The 21623-nt window shown below is 46.1% G+C and overlaps 2 protein-coding genes across 2 annotated transcripts in view; one reads left to right on the forward strand and one right to left on the reverse strand.

The window, feature by feature from the left end:
- The window catches only part of LOC126530902 (uncharacterized), a 174594-nt gene that overhangs the window by 88894 nt on the left and 64077 nt on the right, over positions 1-21623 (reverse strand). The window lies entirely within an intron of this gene.
- Positions 1-21623, forward strand: part of LOC126530903 (corticotropin-releasing factor-binding protein) — a 121585-nt gene that overhangs the window by 48182 nt on the left and 51780 nt on the right. Inside the window, exon 2 of the mRNA XM_050178229.3 lies at positions 11016-11076. Within this exon, the coding sequence (XP_050034186.1) occupies positions 11016-11076 (61 nt within the window). The remainder of the gene's footprint in view (positions 1-11015; positions 11077-21623) is intronic.

Consider the following 21623-nt stretch of genomic DNA (forward strand, 5'->3'; position numbering starts at 1 on the left):
GCAGTTTTTAGGCAGACCGCAAGAAAACACACACCACCGCTGTGTGTGTCTTCTTTCCTATGCTCTGCGTAGACGTTGCGCTGTTCATTTCCATCATAAAGAGCGATTGGCCCCTCCTTAACGTGTTCCATGTGAACCCTCCGACCCTGGACTGAGGGTTCCTCCCACACTGCTCTCGCCATTGAAATATTATTAATAAAGATGTTTTACTCTCTCTCCAGCCCCAACTTTTCACCCGCATCCGAAGCGTGCATTGCTAAGCTACCTGTGAAGATAAGCATCAGAACGTGTCCGCAGAGACACCGAAATAAACATATATACATACATATATGCAGCTACGAGTACATGGCGTCTTATTCAAATTTCACGCATGCACCGAACGTATTGTCTCAGCTCTTTCGCTGCAATTTTATCTGACGCTTATGTCGAAGGAGCACGCATGTGCGCAACCTAAAGGCTTCCGTAAAGTGGAAATGACTCAAATTTCGCTAGCTTTCTGGCCGTGTCTTTCTTCTCTTCTTTAAGTGGGGAAGGGCGAAGGGGGAGTGAAGGGATTGACTTAAACAAACGCGGTGAGTGTAAACCGAAATACCTGCCGGTTTGCTCCATGTGAGCTCTGCAATATATTTAACCGTGTCGAACTCGGGCAACACTGAGGAATAAATTTCGCCGATCAGAATAAATTTTCACTGCAGCTTTTTGAGCCCCTCAAGAGAGATAGCTTAGCGCCGCACGCAGGGCTAAAATTACAGGCGTGACAGCTGACACAAAGAACGCAGATCAGAGCTGAATAAATGACGCGCTTTAGAGTGAAACGCGTCACTTGCGTATCGAGAAGTTTTCGTCGGGCGGGGAGGAAAGTGCGCGCGGCAAGCCTTTTCCCCTCTCTGGTTTGTGCGAGCCGGCGCGGCACTCCTTGAAGGTGTTGTCATCGCATGCTGCACAACGATTTTGAGATTTCTGAATGTTTTTTTGGTGGGGAGGGAGTGTATGAGATGTCAGTTGATATAAGGTCTTCGAAGAACTACTGTTTAGCTTTTCGATGCAGCGGTGACTACAGTATGCGGAAATTTCTCTTGGCTGCGCAAACATGCGGCGTCCATGGTCCGCCGCAGTGCGAGTATATATGTGTTGTAAGCTACTTCGGCTGTTCCGGCTTTCACTCGGTGAAGAGAACCGGCGCCTTTGAATTGCCAGCGTGGACCGGAAAATCTTGCACCTGATAGCTTGTCGCGGGAACTAAAACCCTAAGAGTTCTCGTGTACGGCCAACCCAATGCCACCCCAAAACATCCAAGTGCCCATCGTTATGAGGCATCCGCGTCAGCCACCAGCATTGTTCTCACGCATCTGGGAGACTTGAAACGCGTGATTGAAAGTCTAGTAGGATCGAAATCCCTTTGCTTTGTCTACGTTAGCTATCTGTATGAGGCCGATGGCGTTGCTCACAGCTATCACTGCTGTTGGTAAACCAGAAAGACACATATAAGCGTTATGCTTGAGCATTGCGTTTTCGCCCTTTAAGTCAGTCATATCCAAAGGGGATAGCATGAAAGAATCCGACAGCTATTCCTGAGGACTCAATTTCCGCAGGATGGGTGGGTGCGTTTTAATGGACTGGATGAACAAGAGCGAAGAAAAAACAAAGAAAAAAATAACAAATCTGTTCTCGATCATCATCTCCTTTCGCCGAACACACGCACACGCACCCCCCCCCCCCCCCCCACACACACACACACATAAAAAGAAAGAAATCAGGGCTAACGCCGCGTTAAGACTTCGCATGATCATGCCGCATGCTTGGACCATGCGCTATATTGAACAAACATAACCCGGCTTCTACCACTGCTTCGGACGCTCACGCAATCCGCAGCCGCTCACTAGATCAATTGACAAGTGACACACTCGACGAAGAGAACCGGCGCCTTTGCATTGCCAGTGTGAAGTGACATTTGCACTGCACATTGGCTGCTATTGCTAACCAAGACTATTTCATTATTGGTCGAAAACATCGGTTAAAGAAGGAGGTAATCGCGCAGTGTTCCCGCAGATAATTTGAACGCTTGTGAAAGTAAACAGCACACCTTATTCCGTGGCAGAACGGTACCGACGCTGTTGGGATAGCCATATGTTTCTTAATTGCTCATTGCTGCTAAATCACAGCCTAGAACTATAGTGGGAATGCGGCAGTAAAGTCACATTAAGGAAACGAGTTTTCAGAAATGCGCAACTGATCTCCGAGGGTGATTGTAGGGTAAAACACGCGAGCGCGCATCGCGCTGGGTGTGGTCCTTCCACACCAACGCCATGCCGACTTAAATCAGTTCAGTACGTCTCACAGAACCGCTTCCCAATTAGAATAGGACACGTCATACTAAATAGACCACGCGAGAGCAAGAGCAACCACCACAAACCACCACTGAGCGTATACCATGGCATATAACAGGAACACTCGCCCAAGCCAGCATGCTGACTACCCATAGATGGCGCCACTGCCTATCAAATATGGCGGCACCCATGAAAATTATCTTTCATGTATAAAGTCTGGCAAGGAGTAATTTTTGCAGACACTCCCGAGTATGATCTTAAACTTCGGTGGGCCGCAGAAATCAAGTGGACACACTGTAGTCAGTGACAACTAAGTATGGAAGGAAGCAGGAATAGACGAAAAGAGAGGGAGGTTAGCGAGTTTTCAGACCGGCTGGCTACCCTGTGCTGGGGAAAGCGGGTAAGGGAATAATTACAAAGAAGCTACAGCCCTCTAACCCCTCACCCCCCCCCCCCCCCCCCCCAACCCTTCAACAAAAGAAAGAAAAAAAAAAGGAAAAGAAACGCGGTGCACCTGGCTCTCCACTTGGGAAAGAGAGCCGAGGCAGTTGGAGTGTCATCACAGCTTAATGACTTTGCTCTGCTAATGTAAATGTTAGGGTAATTGGAAAATGAAAGCTAGTCGTTTCAATCTGAAATGTTACCTGTGACTGAGCAATGATATCACGATCCTCTACAAAACTCGCGCTGGCGTTGCGTTAAGGCGTGTTTGAAACAACAGGTTTATACGTACAGATTGGTCTTCAATTCACTGGTTTCAGGTGCACGCACTGGTTTACACTATAGAGTGAAGCTATTCCAATCAGTATTTTATTCCATTTATGCTGTTAGCTCTCCACGAACGGTCAAATTTTTTTCTGGCGTCGAACACTTCATTATACTGTCTGTACTCTAATATCGCCAAAGCTGTGAAAACTCCATCTCAAAATGGATGGAATTATACATCATTATACCGAAAAAAATAAAGAGAGAAATCTTTCGATTCTAAACCTTTTTCTCGATTAGCCCTTTTACTATATGTCAAACAATCTCGGGCCTCGCCCACTTCGCCGGGCTGATACGCAACGTCACAAAACCACGAAAGCTCACGTACGCACTAAAGATGCATTATTATGCCGAATAAAAATATATATATATATTTTTTCTGGAACAGCCACGACTACGCCGTTCGAAAAAGAATAAAGAATGGTTGCACGTCGATCGCTCTGCATGACGCTAGCGGCTCGTAGCCCCCAGCGACAATGAATTTGTATACTGAAAATTGGGTTGAAAGTGAATTAGGGTATATTTTGAGCGAAACACAACACTTGTGTAGCCTGTGCCTGCGCACAACGAAGCTAAGTAAAACGGTGTTTGCTTACCTTGTTCTAACATTTCAATGTTTCCCGATTGGTTTCAGCAGATACAGTACTCGTCAACGGAAAGTATACGTTTTGGTAGTCGATACCTCAATTCATCTCGCAGTGATATAGGCAAGAGTATCAATGAAAATGTGGCTCATAGAACCGATCAACTGTCTCCACCGCAGAAACCATCTTGCGTGCGTTAAATGACATATTGGATGCGAAATCCACGCGTGTATGTCGCTACGGCTATAAAAATCGGGAGTATTTACGTTATGTATTCGAACCACTTTTGTGTCGAAGTATCATAAAACATTTTTTTTTTTCAGTGACACATGAATTTCTCTTATTAAGCGCTCTTGTCCAAAATCAAGTTGCTACATAGCCGCTCTAAGAAGACGTTGTGCAGAGACCATCGAAGATGATTATCTATATAAGCGAATAGACTTTTATACGGCTGAATAGTATGGGGATCATTTAAATGTAAAATATGTAGAAGCACTAGCCTGAAAACATCCTAGTTAAGGCTTTATTAATTTCTTGATGATACACGTTTGTAATGTAATGTTATGAACAAGTAAAGGCAAAGGTTTTCGTCGAGCGATCAATGGCGTCAATTTATTTTATTTATAGGCTATTGATAATGATGTTTGATTTCAACCACTCCCGACCAGCCGCACCGCATCGAAAGTCATTAACGTAGCGCGTCTTGAAGTAATTGTTAACGCAGCAGTCGAAGATGGTTTCTGACGTTTCGCTCTACGGCGTTGAGCTTTCAAATGTGGTCCAGACGTCGCTACGGTTCCGCGTCACTCTTGGCAGTATAACGGCTGTCCAGCCTTCTTCGGCCCGTAGACGACGTCGCTCTGCAAACTCTTCTTTGCTAAGGGTCCCTTTTCGCGTATTTTAAGAGCGTTTATTTTTTGCGCCCCGTAGTCGTACTTTGCCGCCGCGATCGTAGAACAGTCACGAAAAGCTCACCGAGGGGAAGCAGACCAATCGCAGACGCCCACACTACTCTCCTCACTTCTGCCTCTGCTGGGTAACGCCCACGTGACACGAGCACCACTCGCACCGATAGGAGACGCTCGCGCAACCCTCCTCTCCCGGTGATGTGCGTTCGCTCCTCTGGCTGGGCCCCACTAGAACCACCACTTCTGCGCCCTCCTCGCCTCTGCCCAACCGGTGGGCCGAGGAAAACCTGTCACGGTATTTGCTTTTAAACAAAGAAAGAGGCGCTCCAGATAACACTGAGAGCATTTGTTCTCAGCTTTTTTTTTTTAAGGAAAACGTTGAGAGTCCCCGTCTACGCTTGCATCGATGGTTCCGTAAATTTGAAGCCAGGAGACTGGATAAAAACCACCACGGAATAATTTCAAGTTATAGCGCCCCTGTATTCTAGTTAAGTGTCCATTGCCAATACGCAACAGCGATGCCCCCTGCAGCAGAATGATTGCTAGGAGGCGTTCCGAGAACTGATACGAATTTTCGGCTGAATTGGCAGAGCCGCAGCCATTTCACTATACGCGAAAGACTTCAAGGGTTCGATTCCTATTACAGTAAAGGATTATCAGGAAAATCATCTCATTTTGATTAACGACAGCGGCGACACACGCGCACACACACGCACGAGCGTGCACTCGCTTGCTTTGGGGGACGATTGAGATTATTATTATTTTTGTATGAATCCGCTGTGTCCGATTTAGAAATCTTAGTTGGTCGTATGCACTTACTCGCCCTTTTTATCATCGTCACCGTATCATTATCATCATCATCATCATCATCAGCAGCAGCAGCAGCAGCAGCAGCAGCAGCAGTTGCCTATTTTTATGCCTCCTGCCAACGTTCTCCTTGCTGCGCTATACTGTTATACGAAGGACAAGAAAAGACACACACACACATTGAGTGCGGGTCGCTGGGCCCGAAGTTGACCAAGGAAGAGTGAAACGCGCTCCTGCGAAGTCCTGTCTTTGAGGACCAAATCCTGGCCGTCCAGCGCGCCCGCGATCGGGCCGGCAGACTAGATCTGTCAGTCCCGTCGTGGGATTAGCCGGGTTCGCGTTTTATCGTGTTTTCCTGGAGGTTTATAAATAAAGGTTTATTCACTCACTCACTCAGACACACATTGAACGGTGCCATAGCGAACGATGCCGTATAAACTAGCCCCAGTCGAAGCTGTATTGCCTCCGGCAAGACGAATGCCCCTCCCACCGATCTCCAATTATTACTGTCTTGCGCTAGCTGATTACTAGTTGTGCCAGCATATTTCACAACATCCTTACTGATATCACTTAGTTTATTGCCGTATGCCTCTGCACCACTCCTATTATCTCCGGTGCAGAACAGCAAGCCAAAGCATCCCGCCATAGTTCTAGTGTTCGACCGTCCGCGTAACCGAGTGTCACTGTTGGTCAAGCGGGAGGAGATTTGCGACAACCCTGTAGCAATCAGGAGCGCAAACAAATACGTATCACACGTTCCGTCGATGCTATTGCGTTGCATCTGAAGAGCAACAGCCAATCTACTGAAGCAACTGCATAATCATACCGCAGAGGAGAAAGCTTATGCCGTGTGTCCCAACTAACGTTAGCCAAGCTGTTCAACGAAAAAGAAAAGAAAAAAAAAAAACATGCTGCAAGATACGATTTTAAGACCTATGGTGTTCAATCGTCAGACCATAGGTCTTAATATCGCATCTTGCAAAACATGTTTTTTTTTTCAAGCTTTTTCCTTTTTTTTTCGAACAGCTTGGCTAACGTTAGCGGGGTTCTGGGATCTTAGTGGGTTTCGACTGTCGGCTGAAATTTATCGGTATTCACCGCTGCAGCCTTGGCTCGTAACCTCCATTTCTCCGACGTTGCTGTTATATTAAAATCAACGCACTGAAGCAATGATGCATTAACATGCGATATGATTTCACCAATAAACCATTGCCACGCATTTGTTTAAGCAGTATCTTTACTGAACCTACACGTAGCGCACAATGGAGCGACCACATCCTGCTGGAGAATTCTGGTGCAAACGCCCAGGCCTGATTCTTGGGCCGAGACTGTTGAACGCGATTCTAATTTGTGTGTTGTTTACCGCCTTAAAGCATTGAATTAGGGCTATTACATTTTCTTGTTTACAATGAACTACATGAAAAAATATGCGGATCCCACGCACTGTGGGAATGGATGTAAGAGAAGCTTTCTGTGCTGTTTGCCTTGATCGATGATAATTAGCGGTGATGTTGACGGCGAATATTTGTTTACTTCAACATGTAGTCCAACACGAGAGTGGTGGGTTAATGTTAGACGTTACCTTGCGTGCATCACTGTGTTTGTCTGCGTAGTGGACAAAACACACAGGGGGAGATGTTTTGCTGTAGGCGTTGTTGTGCGCCATATTTTATAACCTCTGAGAAGGTTGAGCATATTTATTGTCTCGTGGCACATCGCATCATCGTAGAGGTATAAAACTTTCATTGAAATATGGGGCCGTACGTGCAAAAACCACTATCGGATTATGAAGCACGCCGCAGTGGTGGAGTCTGGATTAATTTTGACACCGGGGTGTTGGTTAACGTGCCCCAAAATCTAAGTGCACGAGCGTTGTTTATTTCCCCCCGTCGAAACGCTGCTGCCGCGTTTGGTATCTAGCCCATGACTTCGAGCAATGTCATAGCCGTAAGGCTGCCGCGGCGGGCACAGAAGTTGACTTGATGTGTGACCGCTTCTGTAGTGTCACCTAGACCCTGCGGTGCACTTTAATTAATGCGGCTCTGCTTCTGCACGCCCTGCGTAAGTTGTCCGATTGACAAATTTGGATGGTGTTTATTTTTCAGAAATAGCAGAAACTTACCGTACCGTACCTTGAACTTAAATTTATCCCGTTTGCCCGCAGCTATCTATAGTAGTGGCGTTTCCTTGCCTTTTCGCGTCAGCTCCTCCCCCTCGCCCCGTATGGGTGGTGATGGTGGTGGTGATAAACTTTATTGAAAGGGGGAAAGGTAAAGAGGGACGTGGCTGAGGGTTAGGGCTCAAGTAAGGCCTTGGGCCTGCTTGGCCTTTTCCGCCCAGTCCACCAGTTCAAGTGGTCGGTAGACGTCCCCGGAACTGAGCCAGGCTGTCCAGTCAGTCTCGCTGCTGACGGGGGGATGAGAGAACGGGAGCGAGGTGCATTCCCACATTATGTGTGTGAGTGTTCCTGTTTCTGAACAGAGCCTACATTTGTCGCTTTCCCTGCCCCCTGTGATTTTGTTAATGTATTTTGGGTGTGGGTATGTATTTGTCTGAAGTCGCCGAAACGCGACCGCTTGCGTTTTGTCGAGTTGCTTGGCCGGTGGTGGGAGCGCACGACGCCTCAAGCGATACCGATGGGCTATTTCATAATAAGTCTCGTAGGGTTCCTCGTGTCTCTCCTCCTCATTCACGCCGTCCACATCCGCGGACGAGGCTCGGCGCGCGAGATCCCGAGCCAAACTGTGAGCCGACGCGTTGCCGTATGGGAACTGCATGCGAAGAGTGGCAAGGCTGTTATTCACTCATTTAGCTTCTGCATCGGTTCTACACATATTCTGCCTCCTCTTCCCCCTCCTATCTACCATTCTGTCTAGCTTCCCTCTGGACTTGCACATTAGTAGAAAAGAAAACGCTGCAATTTTTCTAATGCTTTTGCGGGGGGTCACAGATCATGACAGCTCTCGAGAGGCTAATATGGGGACGCCCAGGGAGCTCCAGAGGGCATTGCACACATTCGACGCGATGCAAATGTCCAAACGAGTTTCTCGCGTTGCCTTTCCTCTCTACCGCGTTCCTGTCATGTATGCACACGCTCTGAACCACCCCCGACGCGGTGTGCTAGACAGTAGAGAGCTTTAGTTTAGGGGACGCAAGCGGCTTGCGTACGCAAGAAATAGGGGCGACGGCACTGCGCATGCGTAGAACCAAACGTAGATGTCTGCGCATGCGCAGTACCGTGGCCCTTACTTCTTGCGTATGCAAACCGCTTGCGTTCCCTAAACTAAAACTCTCTAGTATCAGCTGCAGCAGAAGAGGGAAAGTAAAAGAAAGATGGAAGGGAAAGCTTCGCTTCAAAAAAGAAAAAAAAAGCCCATTTCTAGGTATGTGCAAATTGAATTTGCTTAGGTCTCCTTTGAAACATGTCACGCATATACGAAACATGCCGACATATTTATCGCGTCTTAACCCAACACGAGAAGCATTCATTAAACCTCGCGCTTACCGAAAGAAACAAAAGCAAAATTCACGATGTTGTTCGAGAACATAAAGCATTATTACCAAGATTTGAATTATGCAAAGTGGATGCTTGTTACCCTCCCGGGATGTTAACATGTCTTAAAATAGAAATATCGGTTGACGGGATTATATCTAAGAGAGACATGTTCATAGTAGCCGCACAACAACTGGCACTCTTCCAAATTTACTCCTTATATCCCCAGTACATCCACGTTAATACAGATGGTTCGTGTCATAAAAATTCCTCGACTTCTGCATTCGTCATTCCACATTTAGCGCTAGAGCAAACATTAAAATTATCCAGAGAGAAGTCTTCCACCGTGGCAGAACTGTTTGCAATCCTGTGTGCTTTGCGTTTCATAACATCAGAAAAACATTCGCAAAAAGGGGTTATCTTTAGCGATTCGCAAGCCGCTCTCACATTACTACAGAGCAATAAGAAAAATTCTTTGAACACGTTACTATTGTATGAGACACCCAAAGAACTTACAAAAGGAAGCGCAATGAACCACGTAATTGCATTCCAGTGGATACCTGGGCAATGCAATATTCCTGGTAATACTGCAGCGGACGCAGCTGCGAATCGGGCGCACAATAGCGTGGAGACAACCAATCTTCCTCTATTTCGTAGTGAAGTCCGTCTGCTCCTGAGACAGCTTTCCTGTCGCCTCAGCAAAACTACCTGGTTTGATCAGCAAACTAAAAACTCGGAGTTATACTTTATAGACCCATGTATAAACTTATCAATGCCGGAAAATCTAAGAGACAACCGAAAATTTGAAACATTGGTACACCGCCTGCGTCTTGGTACTGCATTTACGAAGCAGTTGTTGTACAGGATAAAACGTTTCTCTAGTCCGCAGTCTTCTTGTGGTCATCCAAACGAAGATGTGCATCATATTCTCGAGAGCACGAAATACGATACACAAAGAACGGTACTGCAAGCTAATTTGTTTATAGAGAGAGCAAATGATAAAGGAAAGGTAGGGAGGTTAACCAGGACTGAGCCCGGTTGGCTACCCTACACTGGGGAAAGGGAAAAGGGGACGGAAAGATTAAAAGAAGAAGAGAAAGTCTACTGGGTATATCGTTCGGTCACTCAGTTCGGATCACAAACGCTGACTCAAACCAGTAGCCTTCAAATGCGTCGGTTTGCATAATTTGTTTATATTAGACAAAAGACCATTCACTCTAAAAAAGATACTTGGCCCATGGCCAACTGCGGGCCTTCAAATGCGTCGGTTTGCATAATTTGTTTATATTAGACAAAAGACCATTCACTCTAACAAAGATACTTGGCCCATGGCCAACTGCGGGCCTTCAAGAAAGAGCGTTTCTTGCTCTGAAAAAGTTTTTAGAGGACACCAACATTTTGGGAAAATATTAGGTATCAGATGATCCGAATACGCTAAATGAGTAACACAAACGTTGTTCGTGGTTCATGATTGGTTTATGTGGTGATCGCAACTTTTACGCATAATGTATAATCCTGTTCTGTAGTTGCAGTGCATTGCATGTGTTGTGTGTTTTGGCTGTTCAAAACATCTGACTTTATATACGCGTATGTGGACTGAACTAATGCACAGAACTTTGCGACTCATGTACTGTTGGACTGTATATTTTTTATTCATCCAGTGTTCTACTGAGTGCCATATTTCGTGTCGCTATTCTTCCTTTTTATGCAAATCTGGGGTGCGATCTTGTACGCGTTCCAAAATAGAACGGAGGCGGTTCGTTCTTTACGTCACGAAATAGGCGGTATGTTCCGTTCCGTTCGTCCGATAGCAGACGACACGGAATGATTGACAGCAGATATCACGTCACAATTGACGTCATGGCGTTCAGCACATTTCAAATTGACGAATCGTATTTGGCTCGGTGGAACGAACCGCCTCCGTTCTATTTTGGAACGCGTTCAAGATCGCACCCCTGGTTCCTCTGCCAAGTGACAAGGAGTAGCCGGTGCCACCATAAAGGCGTCAACCTCTCCTAATATTCATTTCAATAAAAAAAAAAACGTGTGAACACGTTCTTCCTATTTCTTAGCGTAACGACACTATGTCGAAAGTAACATGGTTTTCTGTCTTGTTTTCTTTTTCTTTCAGCAATACCTCATTCAAAATCCCAACCCATATTTCCGGTTAGAGCATCCAACTTCCGGGGGCGGTGAGTGGCAGCTTCATTTTTCTTACAATTATGCATGCCATGCTTGAAATACCAGCCTAATCTTTCATATCAATGACCACCAAAAGACTGAACCCCCCCCCCCCAAAAAAAAAAAAAAAAAAAAATTTAAAAAATATGTAATTAGGCTGCTGTTACCCTGTACCTTGGTGAATATCACTAGTTAAGAATTTGTGTTTGTGAGCTATCTTGGCTGATATCAGCCACCACTGACGGCCTTCCAATCTTGGTGATAACATGGGCGGATCGCCTCTCGATCCACTGACTAAGCTTGAAAAACAAGAGAATTGGAATATAAGTGTTACAATACCGCGGCCCTTCGTTCTTTCGTTCACGGAACTTATCAGCTCAAAGAAAAACAAAGGAAATGATAGAAACCGTATTTCGGAGCTCCTGGTTAATTTCGACCCTCTGGGGTTGTTTAACGTACAATCAAAGAGTTCCTTGCACACCACCTCATCAGGGAGCGGCTGGCCGTAGTCAACTCGCGGCCTAGCACGTTCTCGGGAGCAGCAGAACATATCTACTGAAATATCATGGCGTGTCTTTATGCATTCTCTATGCATTACATGTGGTATCGATTCATCGACTGATTGATCGAGCGATACATGTTGTAATGGAGTTACTTCTATCAAAATTGTTCCAGAAACCATCGTAGATGATCAGTAACGTCAGCGATGTTTTTCCTAGATGACCCTGCAGTCTATCACCAGGTCATTTTGCGGTTCACGGCATTCCATATACGCGCACTCTCATTATAACAGAATCTTTCTGTATGAAGCCGGCCATAACTGTCAAGAAAGTTTGCTACACTAGGCGCGTCTTGCACCGAGGGATAACTGGACAGTGGTAAAACGGTGAAATCAGGTATCACACTCCACGCGCGTGGCATCCGGTGACTCAGACTGAGCGCATGCCGATGATACACGGGCCTAGCTTGTTCTTGGCAACGTCACGCCGCACCGTCTCGCCATTTCTCCCGTTTATTCTCCCGTTCACGCTCTCCCGTTTATAGTACGGGAGTGCCCTTTGTACAGCAATTCAAAGTGCGAGAAGTATAGAAAGGAAGCTGTTACATTACATTGTGAGTACATAGTTAAATAGGCGTGAATGGTTTGCAGTTTCCCGCCCTCACCTTCTGAGGCCTTCACCTTCTCTGTGGAAAGGCACGCTCAATGGATGGTAAATGAACGAAGCGCTTACGCGCAGCGTGGGGTTACCTCGTACCCACGTGAATGTGCGACCGGGCTTCACTGTTTCCTAAACTGCTCGTACTCTGTCATGGAAGCTTACGCATGTGAAGTGCGGGCTACTTTTCTACAAGCGATTGCTTAAGCCATCCTAAGAACAGTGCCCCACTTTATTTTTATTTTTTTACTTTTTTCTATTTTGCCTTCTCAAAGCTATAACAAGCTTCCTCGCTAGAAGGTTGGCGCGTTGGCGGTGGTGCCCCAAGTCATCACCACGCAGTTCATTGTTTGTCGAAACATTTGCATATAGTAGAAGGGCATTCGCAACTTCAATTAACACAGTTAGTTGTTGTGGAAGGCACAAAGTGGCGGAACGTGAAGTACAGAGGCAAGATCGGCTATTTTAGGCAGAGGAGCACCAACAAAAAATAAAACTTGAATCGCGACACAGCAGGCGGGCCGCTGCCAATTATATTTATTTGCCGCCGCTGGGGGTAGATGTCACGCTCCAGTCGGATTGTCTCCAGGGGCTGTTTCGCACTGTGCAAGCCGTTGATGGGTCTCCGCAGCGAGCAAAATGGCGAGGCATGGAATGACTCAGCGTCGAGTGCACGCCTCCGTGCCGCGCGCCGCGTTTCCTAACGAATTATTTTTGCCGTGGGAGCGTCACCATTCCTTCGGGAGCCGTTAAGCGCCTTGCGCGTGCAGGCCGGAAGGAAGGAATCGAGTCGCTCCGATGTAGGCCGGAAGTGGAGCGTCGTCTCCTTAAAGCACTGGCCTGAGCTAGTCGGATACGTGGACGTGAGGCTCACATTAGACCCAGTGCGGAAACCTCGGACACCATCCATTGAGCGGCCCAAAGGAGCGTGACAGCAACAAGACTTCCCGGGCCCTTCTTGACCTTAGTGTTGCTTGCTGGGAGACAGAAATAGGGGGCTTTACTGTCCATTTGAGTCTCCTTAACACTGCTCCAAAAGACGCTGCTGCTGCAGTTCAAATGCCAGCCCTTTCGGTGACTTTCCCTTTCTCTCTGATACGTCTGGACTTCATTATGGCACTTCGAATCAACGACTGCAGTAAATATGAGCGCTATTTGCAAGCGCACAGTTGCAAACGCGTTAAAGGCCCCCCGCGGGCCCCTCTCTGCGCTAACTCGGCAACGCTCGTCTCGGTTATTTCATATCAGTCAAAAAGACTAGCGACGTGACCTTTCTTACCTTTCCTGCTGCCACCATTTAGCACCCGAATCCACTTGCTGAAAACTTGTATTCGGTGATGTACCATTTTTGTTTCTGCAGATCTGTCGAGGGCAGCCTGTATTTTTGTGTGCGAATGAGTGTTTTGCGGAAACAGTGGGTGCGTTCCAAACCTTGTAATTGGCTTTCTTCGTAGTGATACAGCAATCTCTAGTGACGCGCTAGTGCGCTACATTAACATAATGTTCAGGCGTGTGTCCATAATTAGCGAAAAGAAATGAGAAAACGGTCGCTTATACCACTAAGGCAGTGACCAATGCGGTTTTGAAGTTAGAGACACAAACTTTATACTAGAGGCACGTAAAGGACACTATGCTAACGTATTTGATGCATCAAATGTGCCAATACGCACATATTCGGCACACATTGCACATTTTGACGTCCCAATGTTCGAATTTGCAGTATATGACAAAGGTTGCTTTGACGACACGTCCTAAAAAGAAAAAAGATAAAAAAAGCAAGCGTTAGCTTCTTTGAGCGATAAAATTTTGGTGCAGTGGTTTATTTCCTTCTACTAGTTACTAATTGTTTTTTTACTAACTAACGCCTCTCAATATAGCCAACTTGAACTAGCACGAAAGCGTTACTGGACTGTTCCCGATTCATATAGGCCACCGAACTCTTTAGCACACGCTTAATCCCGACACTAGGCGTTTTTATAACCCAGGCACCACAAGAATGCGGTCACCGTTGCCAGGAGTTAAGCCCTCGACCTCGGGGCTAGCGGCGCAACGGGATAACATGATAAACACGAGCAGACTTCGCAATATGTCTTCACGTCCTTCCCCTGAGCTCTCTCGTTAACGTGATCCCAAAAAAGAAAAGAAGTTTGAGGCTGTCCTAAAAGGGCACTGCATTTATAACGTCGCCCAGAAACTTGGAAGGACGCTTCCCCCATATTCACCGTGACGCGCTCCCTATTTATTGGGCGTGACATTTCCGCGTTCACGTAGAGAGAAGCTATAGGAAACGTGACACTGGCTCGTCGAGCAAAGGATTCTTCCACATCCATCGTGGCCATGCGTTCTTAGGCGAACGTCACGTAGTCGAGCCGTCCAGAGCATCAGGCGCACGAGCAACCGTAAACGCCGCCGGCCGCTGTGAGGTAATAAAATGGCCGCTCCCTAATGCGGCTCCTTATCTCTCTGCAGCCGGGTACGCAATCTAGAAAACACGAGATCTAACCACTTGGGAAAAAGTAGAATATACATATACTACATTCAGAAGAAAAGTTCAAGGACAACGTTGTTAAGAATGTTATAGGTGAGTACAAAATGACAGTTGTCAGTCTTTTTCTCTCAACGCAGCTGATAATGATGCTAGATAGCAAGCAGGGAACGCTCCCTTGTTCTCATGAAGAAAAGGCTGACGCTGGGACTTCTTGAAATAAATCGCGTTCATATGTAGGATAGTTGGACCATCTCAACGGTTGCGCCAAACTTCCAGGGCAAAATATTTCGCGTTTATCTGGCCTGATATAAACCCTAAGGTAACCTAACCTACCCAAACCTAACCAAAGACGACCGTATTCTTTTTATGCGGTGTTTCATGTCTGAGTACGTTATTCCTATGTACAACGCAAAACTTTACGAAAAGCATATACTCCTATTCCGCGTCCATATCATGCAGCTTATATGGCTTCAACTAAGCGTGACAGCATCACAAACAATGCTGTGGTATGGCTTCAACTAAGCGTGACAACATGACAAATAATGCTGTGGTAGGCGCAACCGTGCCAACTAGAGTTGGAGGGAAACCAATGCCAACGCCAAAGTGTACTGTGAACACGCATTGACTGGCTAAATAAAACCCAATCCTCTTGTGGCCATATCACAATGGGAGAATTCGAAAATGAGCTGAGTAGCTTTTTACATATTGGGCAGATAAAATACAAACAAGAACTCGTGTATAGAAGGCTCTTGCCAAAAGAAAAAAATAATTAAGACACCGTAAATACATGTATCTTCTAAGTTTAATTTTCATAGGTACATTAAACATTTTCATTATCCAGGGTTACCAATATCCACAAGGCGAATGATCCTGTCATATTAAAGTAGTGCAAATACACTCTCTCTCACTATGCGGTTCGGTTACCTGGGCGGAAGTTGTCGGTACGTTTTGAAACATTCGCAAAAGTCCTCAAGGACAAAACTACCCATCAAGAGCTTTAGCGCAAACATTTTCCTTTTGAACTAACGCCGCTGTTTTTGCAAAGCTAGCTAAACAGTGTAAGCAGTATGGTCGTAGTAACGTTGATTATAGAGGGTCACCAACGGGCGAACTTATGGCAATGGAATGCAAAATGTATTCTAAGGAAGTGAACGTACGCATGTATTGTCAAGGACACACTGGTATCCCGCGTACGCGGCCGCTTGAAGGCAGACCACGTGCCTTACCATCATGCTGCCTTGCCGCACCGTGCTTCGTCTAAACGAGTACGCACATAAAATTGTCAAGTTGAGATGTCTGTGTTATTCGATTCCTCAGTACGATTAGGTACCCTTTGGCGAAAGTTGCTGAGACACAGGGCATTGTGGTACAGTATGGTGGGCTGTCATCAATGCTGACCACCTCACGACATGGACGTCAACAAGTGTCCTTAGGTTCCTACGCTCTCAGGCGCTTTGCGAGGATGGTCGACACCACCTACAGGACTGCTTGGGCGAAGCTTCATTACGGCTCCTCGTTCCACCATATACGCCGTGAGAAAGCGAAAGGCCCAGTTTTACGTCTGCAGCCTGAATGCCATGACGAGGAATTGGCGCATGGTCAAGCTGTGTCCCTCGAAGCAGAAAGACGGCACCGTAGAATTCGTACCTCCTCGAATTCAAAGCGAAGCTCTCTTTGCCTACCATCTCCGAGTTGGGCTTGGCTGGATGGGTTTTTCGCCGAGTAGATTCAGGACAGTGGTGGACCTGGGGGGGGGGGGCGGGGGGGGGGGCACCACCCAGCCCCTAACTAATCCACACACACCCTCCTTTCCACCTCCCTCGACATCGATTTTTCGGCGCGTGGAATTTTTTAAGCCGCTGCGACGACCATCGCTGTCCACGGCGAGCTAGCGCCCCTCGCTTCCACCTTTTGTTAGGTGCGAAACTGGCTAACGCAACCGCCGCATTTATGGAAGCGAGCTTATCGCTTTTCACCCACCTCCAATTTTGCCCCTTCAGAGAGTAGAAGGACGTTTAATAAGTGGGGACCATCAGCGCGGCAGCAACGAGGGAGCCTTCCCTTCTCCCTCATTAACTCAGAGACGCCTACTCCCTTAGTGTGCACTGCTATATTGGAAGTTCGTACTGGTACGAGTCACCTTTCAGTATCGATAGATTTGGAAACCGTTCAGTGTCATTCTTTTTTTTTTTTATTGCGATAAAGGCTTGCCCTTAAGGCATAATTCTTGGAGCTCGTGCCTTTCGTCGCAGACAGCGTGCTTTGCTCATGCTCCAAAAGAGGGCAGCACAAGTCACCTTCAGCGGCCGATATAAAAAACACATTGCCGGCGACCAACTCGCGAAGCGCGAGGCGACCATGGCGTAAGTTTTTTTTTTTAATTTTTGCAATTAATATTTTTTGTATATGGGATACAGGGAGTAAAATTTATGGCACCGTACTTTGTGAATCACTTAACAAAGTTCCAACGCACTGAAAGCTATCGAATTTATCAGACGGGCTCAAATCGCATCCACGTCTTAAGTTGTGAACGTACAGCACTCGGTGCCTTGTTTGCGCGCATAAGGGGTGGGTGTAGATTTCGTGTGGCTTTCCGTGCTTCGCAGCACGTTGTCTCACGAATTTTGTTTCAACGTCCCCAGATGGGCTAGTGTTATATATATATACACACACACACTGGGAAAAGTGCAGTACTCGCTGATGGCATGAAAGTGACCTAGGCGGAGCAGTGGTAATACAGCTTGTAGAGACAACTGCGCAGCACTCACATAATTTCACGAATCGATATTTTACGGAATTGAAGATGTTTGATTGCTTACTGTAAGAGAAAAAAATTAATGCCTGGTAGAGTAAATCCAAAGCGCCCTGAGGGCGCTGTTGTAAACCCTTCCCAATGACAGCAAAGTAAGCCGTGAAGAATCGATCTTCCTCGTGTGTCAGAACAGAATTGTGCATCTGGTCAAATGTAAAGATAATATAGCAGTAAAATCCTTTTCCAATGCTATCGTAATAGACCTTATGCCTTCATGCAAGTGCTGCCTAAGAATAAAACTAAACAAGAATTAGTACATAACCTGGGAAGTGTATCGCGATATGCCCGATTGAAGATGGGAGTGCACCTCATCGACAGTTATATTTCATATGCTAGGACGAAGGTCAACTCTAGGAAATGGACCATTAGGATGCTCGCACATTTCCTCGACATCGCTGTCCGTGATGCGTCGGTTGAATACCGTCGCGGCTCAACAACTTTGCACCTACAGCAAAAAGAGCTGTGGTCTTTCCTGTCTTTCAACCAGGATTTAGCCAAAACATTAATCAGAGCAAACTGAAGTCGAAATGGTGCCAGGGAATAAAGGTATAAAAGTAATTCAGCAATTCCAGAGACCAGACCAGCCTAGCTGCCTGGCAGATACATGAGAAAATGGTTTTAACCTGTTCCCAGAAATTGTGTAAAATTGAAACAATGTGATGCAGGAACAAAGATTGCAAAGTCGAGAGTTTGGTGCATGAAATGCAATGTTTTCTTGTGCCTGCAAGGGTGAAACTGTTTCTTTTATTTTTACCATACTCTCAACTGCGGGAGCAGAGCTGCGGGAGCGGCCCGCAGCTCTGCCCTAGGGCAAGGCTTCTCAGGACCTTGTAATTAAAGTTCTTTGTCTGTCTGTCTGTCTGTCTGTCTCAACTAATGTCCACCTTTGTGGACACTCATTGTATTTTTTTAAGATGAAAATTTTCTCACAATTTCTTTCTCTGCACTTACGAAACCATCTCAAATGAAATGTTGAAAATGTTTTTGCTTCCTCACCTACATTTTTTTCGCTACTGAAGAGGTTAAGTGCAATTTCTACGTCCCTTTTCTGTCTCCTTAACGTATTTTGTTTTGATTGCTATTACAAGGTTTCACTATGCCCACCGGTGTCAATAAATTGTTTTCAAACTGCCCGCATGGCTGTCTGCAAGGTGTCGGTGAAAAAGGCACAAAGGGATACAATTGACAACAAATCCTGACTATTTGGTGACAGACGTGTGGTTAGTTGCACCCCCCCCCCCCCTCGCCCCACTCGCATTAAGGAACATCATCACGACCAGTAGCACATATCGACCAAAATTTTTCTCAGCACGGGAACGGCACATGCAAAAGCTAGAAATTTAGATGACCGAATCGGAGAACTGGAGGTAACTCGCTAAGAAAGACATTGTCTTCAAAAACGCAGAAGTGTCGTCTGTGTGATACACTAATATGGCTCGACTGCTGCGGCGCTTTATTGGTGGTTGCACGGTCGCTGGTTGGATCCTCAGCTGCGGCGGCCACATTCCGTTAGAAATAGGAAAACCAGTGTTCTGATCTGCATGCCCGTGACATCACACAAGGTGGTTGTATTTATTGCTGCATCTTTCGCTACTGTATTTATTATTATGCATGTATAAGAAGTCATCAACATATGATTCATTAGTTTAGTGCATTAAAGCAATTAATTCAAACAACTTGGCACCTTCTCGGTTCTATACGGTGGGATTTGCGGACAAGTATTTTAAAAAAAAAGTATAGCTTTCACATGCCGTTTTTAAAGCGTTTCTTTCCCCGGTCTGCTTCAAACTGTTACCCTACTTGTTACCCAGAGAACGTCACGCAACTAACAAAACATGAGCCAGAGTCTTTTCCTGCTCTCACTGTGACATTTTGATGCAGAAAACGTGCTGCCATAGATTGACGAGCCCTGCAATACTGGATCTAGGTAACAACACTGAGTCGTTTAGTAACCCAAACTTTTTGTTATACTATACCGAGTTCTGAAATCACGGGAACGCAAACCCGACGCGGTAGCTTAGCGGCTATGGAGTCACGCTGCTAAGAACGAGGTCGCGGGTGCGATTTCCACTCACGGCAGCCGCATTTCAATGGTAACTAAGAGGTCATGACGTTCAGAATCATATCGGGGGCAAGCAACAAGTGGTGTGTTCTCTACTTTCTAGCCAGTTCAGGACACGGGAACATTTAGGAACTTGGGAAACTTTTAGTACACTTACTCTCAAAGCTACAGCTGTCACATTCTGAAGTGGTCATCCTCCATGTCAGTCCGAGTGTGCCAGTCCCAATAAAGGCCAATAAAAAACTTGTAGCTAAAGTGGCTTAAAACAAAATGTCGCTTATTTACTTTTCCTTTCGTTCGCCTGTACCATGCCTTCCTATATGCATTTTCTTATTATTATAGTCACTATTTTATAAATAGCACTATTTTGAATTTTGTAAAGAGTTACGTTTTTTTTCTTTCATTTTGTTTTCCCCTTCAGTGTTGGCTTTCGCTCTTTTCTTTTCACATGTTTCCCCTTTCGTCGAGGGCTGCCGAGTCCTGGTGACCACCGGCAGGAGACAATATTACGGTGCCCGCGGGCTGTCACTTCTGCCATTGTCTCTGTTTTTTTTTCTTTCTTGGAACAATGAGAACTCACCGAACCCTACCTAACCTAGCGAACTTTACCATATATGCCTTAACCTACCCAATTTTGCCTTATGTTACTTTACCTATCAGTGTACTGTTATTGAGGATAGCACTATAAAAACGCCATGAATTCCAATGGCCTTTACTGTTTACACTACGCCAGCGTAGCCGCAGCCTCTCATTGGTGGCTGCGAAAATGAAAACTAAGGACCCGTTACTGTGTTCACAACTGAATTACCTAGTTTGAATGCTACGAGCGACTGTTGTTCTCGTAAAACTTGGGCTGGAATTTATGTCATGCCCCAATTTTGCCGAAAAATGAATCGATGTACCACGGTGCTTATTTATGAAAAAGACATATTTTTGTGCGTGCACATCCGAATAATAATAAAGAAAGACGCTTTATACATGCATGTTCTGTGTATGTCCTTCTTCACGTTCATATTATGACAAAAGTGGTTCTCAATACCTACGGTTGAAAGGAAACTGCACCGCGAAAGTTGTGCTGTGAGGTGAACCCACTATGGGCTGATAGCTTTCGGTATGCTGGTGTCCCAGCTGACCCCACTAATGATTCATGCGATGATGTCGGCAGCAAGAACCCATGGTCTGTCCAAAGTCTTCTGCTCGCGCACCAACAGTGGAAAGTCACCACCTAATGTAGATGTGCCCTGTAACTAAAGGTACTCGAGGAAGAATTCCAAGAGCTGCCAATTTACGAACTAATCAGAGAGAAAGTTACACTCGTCGACTAATGCAGAGCAGGTTCTCTGCACCGTTACTACCATTTCCTGTTACCTTTTCGCTCATCTACAGTGGTCCTAGAGGCTCTTCGATCTGGTTATCACCGGTATAAGCCGGCCGATCCTGAGACAGGGCAAACTGTACGAGGGGGGGGGGGGGGGGTGAATGTCAGCAATAAGTGCCGGAATATCTTTTTGTAATCATTGCCGGGACAAGGCAATGACTTCATTTTAATCCTATTGCCCGGCGTGACCAGGCTGGCGCACCTACACTGATTATACCTTTATCGAGAGTAGACGTTGCAAGAGAGCTTCGCAGTCTCGCTCGTACCATCATGTTAAGTTACTGGCATACAATACAGAACTCTAAGTGTTGTTTATACAACCTCGACCCATCACTGAAACTTAAATTACTAGCAAACCTTTCACAACGGGACGCAACACTGCTGCGTCGGCTGTGAGTAGGAGTAGCATTCACCAAATCCTACAGCTATCGTATTGGAATGGCGGACTCACCAATGCGCGCTAAGTGCAAGTGTGAAGAGACCATCAGTCATCGTCTGCGCGAGCGTTCTCGCTTTGATAACCAACGTCAGACTCTCCAGTGTGCCTTGAATAGACTGGATGACAGGCCATTTAAAGAAGCAAAGATCTTTGGAGCCTGGCCTCACAGTTCATTAGCCCAGAAAGCAGTTCGAGAGCTTCTTCACTACCTGAAAGCCATAG

The sequence above is a fragment of the Dermacentor andersoni genome, chromosome 5 (genome assembly GCF_023375885.2).
Source record: "Dermacentor andersoni chromosome 5, qqDerAnde1_hic_scaffold, whole genome shotgun sequence".
NCBI lineage: Eukaryota > Metazoa > Arthropoda > Arachnida > Ixodida > Ixodidae > Dermacentor > Dermacentor andersoni.